The sequence below is a fragment of the Anas acuta genome, chromosome 18 (genome assembly GCF_963932015.1).
Source record: "Anas acuta chromosome 18, bAnaAcu1.1, whole genome shotgun sequence".
Classification (NCBI taxonomy): Eukaryota; Metazoa; Chordata; class Aves; order Anseriformes; family Anatidae; genus Anas; species Anas acuta.
Genome location: NC_088996.1, coordinates 2,759,866 through 2,773,058, shown reverse-complemented (window position 1 = coordinate 2,773,058; position 13,193 = coordinate 2,759,866). Strand labels below are relative to the sequence as shown.

At 61.5% G+C, this 13,193-nt stretch overlaps 2 protein-coding genes and 1 pseudogene across 3 annotated transcripts in view; 1 reads left to right on the top strand and 2 right to left on the bottom strand.

Moving 5' to 3' along the window:
* The window catches only part of NTN1 (netrin 1), an 84,895-nt gene extending 79,537 nt beyond the window's left edge, over positions 1-5,358 (bottom strand). The window contains exon 1 of one of the 2 annotated variants that reach the window (XM_068654999.1): positions 4,051-5,358. In XM_068654999.1, the coding sequence (XP_068511100.1) occupies positions 4,051-5,074 (1,024 nt within the window). In that variant the 5' untranslated portion in view covers positions 5,075-5,358. The remainder of the gene's footprint in view (positions 1-4,050) is intronic. The other variant, XM_068654998.1, reaches the window with a different exon arrangement.
* Positions 1-13,193, top strand: part of ARHGAP44 (Rho GTPase activating protein 44) — a 288,621-nt gene that overhangs the window by 249,792 nt on the left and 25,636 nt on the right. The window lies entirely within an intron of this gene.
* LOC137841943 (collagen, type I, alpha 1b-like) lies at positions 1,801-4,044 on the bottom strand (annotated as a pseudogene).

The window sequence follows — 13,193 nt, the reverse complement described above, 5'->3', positions numbered from 1 at the left end:
ATGTTTCCTTTTTCTCACTGCAATCGCACTTGTTATTGTTAAACGCTCTCTAGGCATAACAGAAGGCCAAAATCCGAGAGGCGCCCGGCACCTGCAAACGCCACTGACGTCAGAGAAATGTGCAGGTGCCGGGCGCATCTCCTGTCCCTGCAGGGAAACGCTGCGGAGCGCCCGAGGCGGCACTGGGAACCGCGTCTGGAGGCTGTTCCCAAAGTGCCTGCAGCCTGCGCTTGTCTGGCAGAGCTTTCTCCGGCCAAGGCAAGTGCAGTGGTATTTATGCAAGGGAAAGTGAGATTTCAAAAGTGTTTCATGGCTTTTTTTGTCCACATTCATTTCCAGCACTCAGAATAACACCGCGGTCCACGAGAAAATGTGGGGTGGTGTTGACTGAATTTACTGATGTTGCTAAACCTGGTTGGAGCTGGGTCCCTGCCTGTTTTCGTGCATCCACACAAGCTCACCAGCAGCAGAGCTCTGAAGGCGTTTCAGTTCAGCCTTTTCCAGCTGTGTTCTCCTCTCACAGGGGAGCTGGAAGCTTCATCAGGACAACATGGGTTGGACAAAAAGCGGGGCTTGGGCTGGCCGGACTCTGAGCTGGCCCGCCGGTGCTGAGCACTGCTGGGGAGACGGAGGATGGAGAGCAGACCTCCCTGACTGGCTGAGTGATTGCAACAGCTTCCCTCCAAGCTGTGTCCTCCCTGGAGCATGTTAGCTCCCAGGCACCTGGCCAAAGCCAGACTGTAAGGCCAAGCTCTACGTGGAGGAGTTATTTGCCAGGTAAAGTCGATGGGAACCTGAACCAGAGGGAAGTTCTGCTGGCTGAGCCCCTTCTGCTGGAGCAGGCCCCTGGAGAACATCTCCTGGGGCGGTGTCCTGTCCTCTCCCTGCATGGTGCCCGGGCTCTTGCAGGCAGCAAGAATTGATAAAGAAAAATTAGATCTGGCTGGTGAAAAACATTCCCGTGGGAAATTTTGACTTTTTGTCAGAAACTCCAGCGCGTTTCTTTTTCAGCCCCAAATAAGCATGAATAGGAACAAAGATTCGGTTTTGGCAGGGGGAATGGGCTTACCAAAGAAAACACCCAAATTTTCAGGCAGAGCAGACACATTCTGTCATTTTTCTCTTTGGTTGAAAACCCAACTTTCCCGAAAAAGAGCAAATTCAATGGAAAAGTCAGAACTGCTTCTCACACCTCTGGCTGGTGCAAATTCAGTAGATTTGGCTAATTCGCCTGCCCCCTTACCACTGCTGCTCATTCACCTCCTTCTCAACCTCTCCAAGAGGTTGAAGATCCCTCCAGAGTGTGGCCAATGGCATCACCACCACCATCATCCGCAGACTTCCTCACCGCCTGTCCCCGGCCTCTGCCCGGTGAAGGCTGGCACCCGCAGCCTCCGAGTGAGCGCAGAGGCTGACTTTATCTCTGGGTTTGGGAGAGAAATCAGGGTGGGCTGATGGTCATGAGCAAGTGGGTGGGAGCTGAATGGGGTTATTGTGATCTTTATCTAGGGGGATTATTCTGGGCCGTGTGGGCTTGGCAGGGCAATGCAGTTGTTTGGCCGTGGTTGGTGTTGCAGACTGATAGGTATGGCCCCAGGGAATCTGCAGGAAAAACAGACTCAGGAAAATTGTTTTACAGTAGCTTTACCGTTGCAAAACATTCATTTCCCAGCAAACTCTGAGGAAGAGGAAAAAGCCTCGGAGATTTTCGTTTGCAGAAGTCTGACGCAGCTAGAACTGTGCACGGTCTGAAATGCAGAGCCTGGCACGAAGACACACACTTTACTGGAAACCGTGAAGTTTATTGGAAGTAAATTGGAAGTAAGAAAGATGGTAGGCACACAGGGCCAGCACGATGACTGAACAGCAGCGTTTACAGGAGCAGTTCAGGGAGCTGCAGAGCAGACAAGGATCTGGCAGTGACCCTGGGGCACCCCGAATTTTACGGCACTGCTGATGGAGAGAAATTTCTGCGTGCAGGGAACCTGTCCCGGGATGCGAGATGGGGCAGAAGCCTGGGGGAAGCTGAACCCCTCCAGCTGCTGGTGGGGATGCTCACCCCGGGGTACCGCTGGGATCTGTCCCTGCCCGGTGGCCGGGGCGCGGAGCCCCTTCCGCAGGCGCAAAGCACTGCTCACAGAGGAACCCCGCAGGGACAGAAGGAAAACCGGAGATAAATCACGGCTCGGCGCTGTTCGCACGTCCGAGCCGCTCTCCCCGCCCGCTTCCCCCCGGGGCCCGGCCTCTCCCCACCGCCGCCGCTCCGGAGCCGCCCCGACGTGAGCCGCAGCCCGGCGGAGAGCGGAGGCTCGGCCCGACCCGGCCCCTCGTCTCCCCCCCCGGGGCTGAGCAGCGCCGCAACACCGGGGGCACAGCCGGCACCCCCCGGACTCCCCCGGATTCCCCTTTCCCCGCACCTTCCCGGCTCCCCGCGGCCGCCCCCAGCGGGTCCCGGTACCCCCGGCCCCCGCAGCCCCCTGCCCGAGCCCGGTAACCCGCGGCCGCAGCCCGGCTTGGCCGTGCCTCGGTGCTGAAGGCGCCGGCGAAGAAATTGTGCTCTCTGCAAGGGACACATCTGATTATGATTTGGGAAGAAAAAAAAAAAAAAAGGAAAGAAAGCAGAAAAAAAAAAAAAAAAGCCAAAGCCCAACCCGGCCGCTCGTTGTTGATTTTTTTTTTTTTTCCTATCGTCGGAGCTGCAAATGTTTTGGAAGACGGGGCCGAGTTTTCCGTGTAAACAAGGAGGCTGCGGGCGGCGGAGTGCCGGAGACGCGCTCCGGCGCGGCGGGGCGAGCCCTGCCGAGCCGAGCCAAGCCGAGCCGAACCGAGCGGAGCAGAACCGAGCCGAGCTGAGCCGAGCCCAGACTCCGGGCTAGCTCACCCCGAGATCCCCAGGACCTGGCACAGATCCGTAAACCTGACCGAGAAGGGCACCGGCAGCGCAAGGGCAGGAGTCGGCGGGGTGCACAGGGCTGCAGGGGAACTGCCCCCAAAAACCTCACCCCGTGCCCGTCTCCCCCTCGGGTTAGCCCCGGAGCTGGGGCTCGCTTTCAGCCCGGACGGCACGGGTTTCTCGCCAGGCACGGAGCGAACCGGCCCGTCCCGGAGCGCTGCTGCCGCTGCCGTTTGCTCTCGGGACCCGTTCCCGTTTCCGTCCCCGTCCCCGACACCTCCCGTTGCCTGCCCGGGGCCGCCCCCACCTCAGGGCAGGACGGGGACCGGGACTTCGCCGAGCTGCCCCGCGCCCGGCCGCTTTCTCTCCCCGTCCAGGACCGGAGCCGTTCCCGGCCCCGGCCGGGGCTCCCTGCGAGCTCCGGCCCCCGGCACGGATACCCCGACCCCAGGACAGGGGACCCTGCCCCGCCCGCGCCTCTCCGAGCGGCGTCGCGCACGACCGGGGTTTTGCCGTTTTGCTCCGTGTCCCCTCTCCCCGCGCTGATTTCCACCGTGTCCCCTGTCCTGTCCTTCCGAGCCGCCCGCGGTCCCTGCTCCGCTCTGCAGCGTCCCTCGGTGCCCCCGACCCTCCGGGTGCTTCCGCGTCCCGGACCTCCCGCACTCCCTGCCCTGCACTCTCGGGTCTCTCGGCGCTCCGTGTCCCTGTCGCAGACCCCTCGCCGTCCCCTGCCCCGGGTCCCCCGGGGTCCCCGCTCTGCGCCTCGGGGTCTCCCGAGCACCTCACCGATGCGCTCCCGGCCGCTGCTGTGTCCCCTGCCTTGCGCTCCCGGGTGCCTCAGTATCCCCTGCTCCGCGTTTCTGTGTCCCTGGGAGTCCCCCGGGTGTCCCCTCCTTTGCCCTGCATTTCCGGCTACTCCCGTGTCCTCTCCGCGTCCCGCTCCCCGTGTCCCCGCGTGTCCCCGCGCCGCTCCCCGTGTCCCGGGATGGCCCCGGCTGCCCCCGCGCCTTTCGCTCCCTGTTCCCGCAGGTCCCCGCCGCGGGTTTGGGTGCCCGTGGCTGTCCCCTCCCTCGCCGTGTCCTTTCGGGGGGACCCCAGCGCCCTCTCCCCGGGGTCCCGGCGGTGCCCGCGCCGTGCGCTCCCACGCGGGGACTCACCCACGCACTCGTTGGCCTCCCGGGCCGTGGCTCTCTGCCAGGGCCGGTCGTAGTGGAAGGGCTTGCAGCGGTCGCACTCGGGGCCGGCCGTGTTGTGCTTGCAGTCGCACACCAGGTTGTCGTCGCGGTCGCGCACGCAGCGGGACGCGTGGCCGTTGCACTTGCAGCGCCCGCCGACCTGCAGGTCGGACACGGCGTAGAAGTAGGAGTCGCGGGCGAGCTCGGAGTCGTCCTCGTTCTCGTCGCCGAAGGTGTGGAGGCGGCTGAAGGTCACCTTGATGTCGGTGGCCGTCACCCAGTCCTGCAGCACGGGCGAGTTGTCGAAGTCGTGGGCCGTGGGGCGGCCGTCCAGGGTGCTGAAGGCGATGAGGCCGCCGGAGAGGGGCCGCACGTCGGTGTGCGAGTCGGTGCAGATGGCCTCCTGCTCGTTCTGCTTGGTGATGGTGGCGCGGCTGGGCTTGTTGTACATCTTGCGGCACTGCGTGGAGTAGAACTGGAAGGGCACCCAGGTCTTGCCGTAGTCCATGGACTTGTAGATGGCCATGGACTCGGGGCGCGGCGAGCAGAACTGCAGGCTCACGTAGGTCACCTCGAACTTCTTGCCGAGGGAGAGGGTGAGGGTGACGTTGTGCGGGTACTGCACGTAGCTGTCGGACTGCCAGCACGTCAGGTTGTGCGGGTTGTTGAGGTCGGTGAGGAAGGAGGGCGGGTGGGCGCGCTTGGGGTCGGAGGCGTTGCAGAGGTGGCAGGAGCGGACCTGCTCCTCGCCCTTCTCCGTGACCACGCAGTACCGCGACGGCGGCTTCCCGCAGGTGCTCGACACCTTCACCTCCTTGCCGAAGGCCGAGTTGACGAAGTCGGGGATGCAGCGGCGGGGCAGCCCGTGCTCGTCGTAGCAGGGGTCGGGCTGAGCCGTCTGCACGGCGAACATGCTCAGCCCGTGGTAGCCACCGCGCAGCGGCTGCGCCAGCCACGCCGCGGCCAGCAGCAGGGCGAGCGGCGCCTCCGCGCCCCTCCGCGGCATCCTGCGGCCGCCGACCTGCGCGCAGCAGCAGCGAGGGACCCGCCGGGCACCCGCGGGGCCGCGCCGGGCTCTTGCGCGCAGCTCCGCGGGGCGACGCGGCCGAGGGCGGCGGGACGCGGGGGGCGGCTCACGGAGCCCGGAGCATCGCCCGCCCCGCGGCCAGCCCCGCGGAGGAAAGGGGGACGGCGGCGGCGGCGGCACCACAAAAGTGCCGCTGGCGGCGGGGCTGGGTCCCGCCTGCCTCCCGCCCCGGCTCTCGCACGGAGAATGACTGGCGGTCCCAGCCCCCGCCGCGTTTGAGGTCATGCTAAAGGAGTGACATTGCGCTCAAGGAACAGAACAACGACATCCACTGGCGGCTCAGCCAGAGACACGCACAGGCGTCGGGGGGGGGAGAGGGGGGAAGGATGGGAGCGGTCCCGCCGAGCCCGGGGTGTGTGGGGGGGTCCCGCCCCGACTTTTCGGTCATGGGCCCCCCGAGAAGCCGGGGAAGGGCCCGGCTCTGGCCGCCCCCTCCCACCGCCGCGCCGGGGGTCCCCCCGCCCTCGGTTCTTCCCGGCCGCCGCCGTGCCCCGACGGGGCCGGGAGAGCGCAAAGCCGCCGAGGCTCCGTGCGCACCGGGCGGGGAGAGCCCGCGGGGGTCGCGCACACCCGTGAGGATGCCGAGAGGGCCGGGATCGGGCCCCCTCCCAGCCTCTCGCTGCCGGCATCTCCCCCTCGCCCCGTTCCCGAGTCAGGTCGGGCCTGACCCCTCGGCACGGCGGGGGCTGCCCCGAACAGACGGAGCGGTGCCGGACACGGCGTGGGGACCCGAGGCAGAGCCCGAGCGCAGGTGCCCGGAGGGGGTTGGGGGCGTCTGTGCCCGTCCCGGTCCCGGGGGACTCCCGGCCCCTCCGTGTCCCAGCCCGGGTGATTCTGTGAGAGAAAACCAGGTGCCGGGAAAGTTTCACTCGGGGAAGTCTCGAGTCCTCGGACACGATTCGGTAGCCCAGGGGCCGGCAGGGCCCGGCAGGTTATTTCAGAGGCCCGGCACAGCCCGGCCTCTTGCCTCTCCCCCTCGGCTCACACCTTGTGGCTCCGTCTGCCCACGGGAGGAAGGTGTTGAAGGGCAGCACTTGTCCCGCACCGGGCCGTGCCCAGCCCCGGGCTCCCCTCCCCGGCCTCCCCAGCCCCGTGCCCCCCGACGGCCGCCTCCTCTCGGGGCGCTGAGCCCCCCGCTGCCCCGACGTGCCGGTGCCGAGACTCCGGGAGCCTCGGAGCCTCCCGGCGAGCGGCCTCCCTGCCGGCCTCCCTGCCTCCTTCAGCCGCTCCCCTTGATTAAAAGGGCACTTTTATTTTTCCAACCGACGTGCCCTTTCTCGGAGCGCTGCCCACGCCGTGTCACTCAAGCGGCCGGGCCCTGGCACGGCGGCGCGACCCCCTCCGCTGCCAGCCCCGACGGGGCGGCCCGAGGGGACGGGGGGTGCCCGGGCAGCGGCGAGCCCCGCGCCGGCCTCCGCCCCCTCCCCTCCGCCCGCCCCTCTCCCCGCTTTGAATTCCTTGCCACCGAGCTGAATAAAAGTGGTTGTTGTAAATTGAATTAGTGCCTGATTAATCTGCTCCCGGGCCTGCTAGCCCAGCGGGGCGTCTTTGGCAATGCAACCGCCTTCCCTGCAGGGCAGCGGGGCTCCGCAGCCTCCCTGCCCCCATCGCTCCCCCTGACCCCCCCCCGGCAGCTCCGCGGCTGCCGGGATTTGTTAACTCTTCCCCGGGAAGCAGCCCCTCCGCCCTGCTCCCGACGCCCTTGCTGCTCGGCCTTGGCCAGAGGGAGACGCGTGTGGGAAGGATGCGATCGTCTCGGGGGGGGTCCCGCTCCTGCCGGTCCCACCCGAGCCGTCCAGGAAGGCGTTTGCAGCCCCTCCCGGGGCACACACACGCACCCCGGTGTAAGCCAGCCCCGCTGCACGCCACAGCCTCCCCTCCGCGGAGTTTTTCCCCCCGACTGCCCCACAACACGCAGGGGCCAGGACCGGGCTGTGCCCCTCCAGGTGACCGAGCCGTCGGCTCAGCATCGCGTTGCCCAGCCGGGCACCCCAAATCTGGGCCAAGGGACCCCCCCAGGGGTGGCTGCTCTCAGCATGCCCCTTGTCGTGTCCGAGCTCCCCCTCTGCCTTCCGGGCCCTTCTCCTCCGGCCACGCGTGTCTAAGACCAGCCCTTCCCCACGGGCCCTGTAGCCGTGTGTGGGGCTCCTCTGCCCGTGTGCGGGGGTCCGTCCGGAGCAGGTGTCTGTCCGGGCCTGTCGTTGTCTCCAGTTTTGTTTTTTTTTTTGCTTCGGCTGCCCCAGAGCCCACGGCCCCCTCCCCGGCCCTGCGCTGCCCTGTCCAGAAGGGCAGAGAGGGGATTTTCGGAAATTTCTTAAAGACCCACGACTGATCCCAAAAGCAGCTCTTACGGGTGGGACCGTGGTGCCCGCAGCCCCGACACTGCCTCCCGGACACCTCCCGGCCCCTCCAGCTCAGCCTGGACCAAGACTTCATCACCTCGGGGGTAAGGAGGGATGAAATAATGCTAAGAAAAAAAGGAAAAAAAAAAAAAAAAGAAAAAAAAGACGGTCATCGTTGAACTCCCCTGCAGCCCCGAGGTGCTGTTCAATCCCCCCCCCTCGGTGTTAATTTAACGACCAGCCGGCGCTGCCCCGAGCGCAGGCTCTCGCCTCCGTGCTGCCCGTCCTGCAGGCTTTGCTCGGCGTTTCCCAACCCTCGGCGTTTGCAATGGCTCTTGCGGTCATTAACGTGATTTACTGAGGCTTTCCTCTAATTACCTCTCCCTCGAGCTATTAAACGCATGGAAGCAGCTCGGCGGGGACCGAAGCGCAGCTCCCTGCGGCCGGTTCCGAGGCTGCCGCTTCCCCCCCCGGGTCAGGGGCCGGGGGATGCTCGGGGGGGCCCAGGCCGTGCCCCCCCCAGCCCAGTTTTGGGTTGTTCTTCCCAGTATTAAGCACCAGTATTAAACCCTCTCTGCTCCCGGGCATCCCCGGGAGCGGGATCCAGCGCCCCGACGCCGAGACCCGACGGGCCAGGGCAGGGCCGAGCGGCCCCTTTTTTGGGGGAGAGTAAGAGAGGCGAAGGGTTTTATTTCGGCCCCGCCGTGGGCAGAGGGAAAACGTGGCCCCGGCGCTCAGAGCCTGTTTTAAAAGTCAAATCGCTTCGGGTCCCCGCAGCTCGTCCACTCCTCGGGAACAATGCGCTCCCCCTGCCATCGCCCGGCCTTGGATTTTGGGGAAGGGAGGGGGAAACCCAACCAGATCTTCCCCTCCTCAAATATCTTGGGGGCCGTCCCCCCGGCGGGGACCGGGAGCGGCTGGAAAAGCAGAGAAGACCCGGGTTGAAATAATCAGGAGCGATTTATTCCCCTGGAGTGACAGTTCTTTTGAGCAGTTGCCGAATGGCAGTTTCTGTCTTTCTGAAAGCTTTTCTTCCAGATTCTGTTCAGATTAGGCTGGGGAGATGAATGAGGCCATTATCCAGCCCAGTAGCTATTCTGAAATGCCAAATTAATTACCAAGGGCTAAATCAAGGCGATGGGGGCTGGAGGGGAGGGGGGGGGGGCGGCGGTTCGAGGTGTGAAAATATCTCCGCGGGTTTGAAACCCGGGCCCGGGGCGGCACCAGGACCCACCCCCCCACCCCCCCCCAAAAAAAAAAAGGGAAAAAAAAGGAAAAAAGGAAATCCTCACGCTGCAGGTACGGGGGCAGAGACCCCGGGGGGCTCCGCTGCTGTCCCCCCCGTCCCGTCCGCGGGTCCCCGGGCAGGGCAGAGCCCGAGCCGCGGCCGCTCGCCCTCGCCCCGATGCTCCCGCTGCGAGCGGAGCCCGGGGCTGTTCCCCCGGGGCTGGGGCTCCCCGCTGCTCACACGGGTTGCACATTTGCAGGAGCGTGTGGAAACGCGGCTGCAGCGCTGGCAGATAGCAGGATCTGGGAATCTGCCGAGATGTGCCAAGGGAATTAGGCAAGAAGGCACCGCTGGCTCTTCCCGGACTGCTGCCCCTGCCAGCACAGATCGCGACATTTGCACATGACATTTAATTCCCCCCTAAAAGCTCTTTGGCTCCCGGCAGGCAGTTATTGTTATTATTATTACTCTAATACTTATGGTTCTCTCCCAAGCAAGTATCATTTGCACATAAGCCTCTGATCATTTCGCAGATCCCCAGCCCATAATCCGGTTTTCCCTCCAGTTCCCGGGAAAGCACACCTCTGCCTCTTCTCATTTACACAAAAATTGCTCAGTTTAGCCATCGCTAGGTAGACCTTGATTATAGATTTCAGCACGGGGAGAGCTGGCCATGTGGCCGATGCTAAATCTTCCTCAGCAAGCGCACATGGCCGGCGACATCCCGCCTCAGCCTGCTGAAACCCCGGGCAGCACTGCTGGCAGCAGAAAGAGCACAGCTAGGCAAGGCTTTCCCCTAAACTAGACAGTCCTTGCAAACGAAGAATAAGCTACAGGGAGGTTTCCCATGGGCTGAGAAGTGGGCTGTAGAAGGAATCAAGCCTTTAATGTAAATTGGCCGTGGCTGGCAGAGACCACTGAACACTGGGCTATTCAGCATCTCTGTGAACCTCTAATGATCAACTTGGATTTCAATTATTCACCCAGAATTGCCACCAAGTGAGATAAGCCCCTGGAATACTATATTTTCTCCTGCAAGATGTTTGCTGTAGGGCAGGCAGGCTAGAAAGCTCTGTGTGCGATACGCGCTTTGCTTTGAGCAGAGCAGGCTGACACGCAGCAGCTCCCCTCTGTACCGAGCAGGGACTGGCAGGTGGGTTCAGCCTCCACCGGGACCTGCAGCAGTGCAGGTACAAAACCACCCAAACACCCAAGGCACCACTCCACGATAAAACTGTTAAATGCCATGATTCAGTTGTGTGCTTCTTGGCAGAAAGAATGGCTTCATTTGGATGGGTGCAAATGCAGCAGAACAAAAAATAATGCAGATTAGCCCAGAAAATGTGTTCATATTCTGGACATTGGACATGTTGTCAAAGTGTCATCGGGGTGAAAAAGTGGATGTTACGTGGCATAGCTACAAAATATGCATGGACACTCCTGACTTCATTTGCTCCTGTATTCCAAAGAAGGCTACCCTACATTATTAAGCTATTTCCACAGGAAAATTACTTTTCTGAGCACTACATCACAGGGAGCAGGACGAGAGGAACACAATGACCTTGCAGCAATGTTCTGATCTCAATGTGCAAAACCATCAGAAGTGAAATGGGAGCTCGGTCTGCTGGGAACGCCCTAGCACAGCTGAAGAAACCTTGCTGGGGCTGGCAGGAACACCTGCACCAAAGGAACAGATAAACACGGTGCATTTTGGGGCACTGGTGGCTTCATCCCGATTTTGTGGAGCTGGAAGATGTGGGGTGCAGAAAGTAGGTTTTTGGTCTGGGGAGGCAAATTCCTGTTCAAAGCTTGTTGAGGATCTGTGGGGACACACAAGGGGTAGAGGTATCTGGCTCATTCAGTAAAATGTTTTGTGCCGACGTTGTGGGGTTTGGGAAGGCACAGTGCAGTAACTGTAGGACAAACAGCAGCAGTGTTTGACCTGCAGAGTTTTGGCGGTGCAGAAGCAGCCATTCCACAAACCTGACCAAAGGATCCTGGGTCTCAGGGGATGTGGGAGCGAGCCCACCCTTCACAAAGGACTTGCTGCCATTTTTAGGGCTAGCCTCTTCCCATCACAACCACCCACTGCCCAGCTCCGAGCTGCTGTCCCTGGGCTCTGGGGACAGACCTGCCCCAGGACACCCAGCTCTGTGCCCACCCAAGAAAACTCCCCTCAGGGCTGAGCCAAGGGGCTGGGCAGCCTGTGAAGCTGTTTGGGAGCCAGAATAAGCAAATCTGTCCCCAGGTACCCAGCTCTGAACTTTAGCTCTGATCTTTCCCCTGCAGCTGCCCTTCTGCTGCCCATGGATGGAGGCTTTGGATGTGCTGACCTCCCCCGTGCAGCCTGCAGATGACGCAGCCCCAGCGGACACCAGCGCGTTCCCAGCGGCTGCTGGCCCTGGCACCCATGGCAGGCACTGGGAGCTGCTGGACATTATTTCAGTAGGAAAACTGAGCTGACTGAGAAGTATCTGCCTCCAGGTCCCATCTGGGGAAGAACACAGTGAAGTTTGTTCCTCTTGAGTCTAGGCCAGTACTACTCAAATGAAAAATGGTCTTTTTTTTTCTTGCTGCTTTTACCTTTGTTACCAAAACTGGAGCAGCAATGAAAACACAAGGTTCCTGGAACCCCGATGGAGAGGGAAACCAGTCGGTGTTATGGCAGTGGCTAAACACTGCCCAGAGCATAGGGAGAGCAGCGGGGTTGAGCTGGGACAGTGAAACCACTGCCCTGCTAGGGCAGGGACATTGCAGCGAGCAACGTGCAGCGAGCAATGCTCCTTGAAAACAACAAACATGCCTTTAAAATAGCTAATGGGAGCAGAGACAGCTCCTCACCTACATTACAGAAATGTCCTCTGGGCACAATAGATGCAATTGACACCAGCCTGGTGTGGGATTTTCTTTGGGACTGGCACCAGAAAGCGGCCCTGCAGAGGTTTCCTACCTCGATGGAGTCTGCCCAGGACAGCCCGAGACATTTGTTTCATACAGGACCTGTGAAAGGCCGGGGAGCTGAAGCACTGAGCTTCTTGTTGGGAATTTTCCTCCCCGCTGAGTCAGAATAGAGTCGTGAAAAGGAATTTGATCTTCTTAAGCCGATGTTAGGCAAAGATCGGACCTGGGCAGAGAGGGCGGGGACGGAGGGCACACGGCTGCGTGGGGCCAGGGCAGGCAGGACCGAGGGTACCCCAGCTGCCTTGGGAGCAGGGTTGTTCACACACACACATCCCCAGAGCTTCTGAGCCACCTAACAACTCCCTTCATCAAATGATTTACTCCTCTCCAGCATTTGCTTTGCAGGGATGAGGGGGCTCTTGGGGCTGAGCTCTGTTTGCGGTGGTGGCAGTGCCGTGCAGGCTGTTTCAGCAGTGCAGGTGATGGGGCTGCTGCCTGTCTCTGTATGTTTCAAAATAATAAAGAAATAAAGGTTCCAGAAAGCCTCCTGTTCCCTTAGGCACCGTCACAGTGTGGTGGGGGATCTGCAGGACTGAGCCAGCAGGGTCTGTCCTTGGGGCTGAGCAGTGGGCATCATGCAGATGGCCGTGGGGACTGCGAGCACACGCCTTCCTTACGCAGAACGCCCTCTTGTCACATGAGGGGTACAACGGGTGCCAGGGGACTCCCCAGACCCCAAACCACCTCTGCACAGAGAGGCTGCCGGGAGCAGGGTGTCCCCACATGTGGGGCTCGGTGCGGTGAGGGGACGTCACCCGAAGGACAGCAGGACACAGCTTTTTGCTGAGCCTTACCCAGAACGCCTCGCAGCGTTCGCTCTCTTTTTGGCAGCCATCCTAACCCAATTATAATTAAGTATGTATTAAGCTGGATGAAGTGGCCTTCAAGTGGCTATAACCTTTTAATAGGGGAACCTGCAGAAAGGCAGCGGGCTGGGCTTCTCTGGCCAGGCAGTGAGACACGGGGTCAGCCCCAGGTGCGGGGGCTGGGGAAGGGGCTCTGAGCAGCCTTCGCCTGCCTGCATCGGCCTCTGGGGAAGCAGAGCCTTGCTGATGGGCCTGCAGCCTCCCAAACCCACCCGGCATTCCTCCTGCCCAAAGGTAGGTGGGCGGCTGTGTTCTGGCCTCAGTTTCCCCAGGTGCTCAGCAGGGCAGTGATGTTTGTGCTCTGCTGCCCGTGGCAGGAAAGGCTGCTACATGCCAGCTGCTCACACTCCCCAGCCCTGCCCCCAGATGCCTTAGTAACAAGGGGTGAGAAGAGAGAAAAGCTCATTTTTCTGACCCATCCCTACCCTCTTTGGCATCAATATATGGTTTTTTAATTTTTAAAATTAAATATTTTAAAAAATATTTTTATAAAATATTTTTCCGTGTTCGTTGTGTGCTAGAGAAAAGTAAATCCTGTCCCCCCAGCACACTGCCTGGTTTTGATTCAGCCGGAGAACAACCTTATCTGAGGGGTCCTGCCTGTCCCTGTCCCCAGCCCACGGGTGGCCCAAAGATGCACA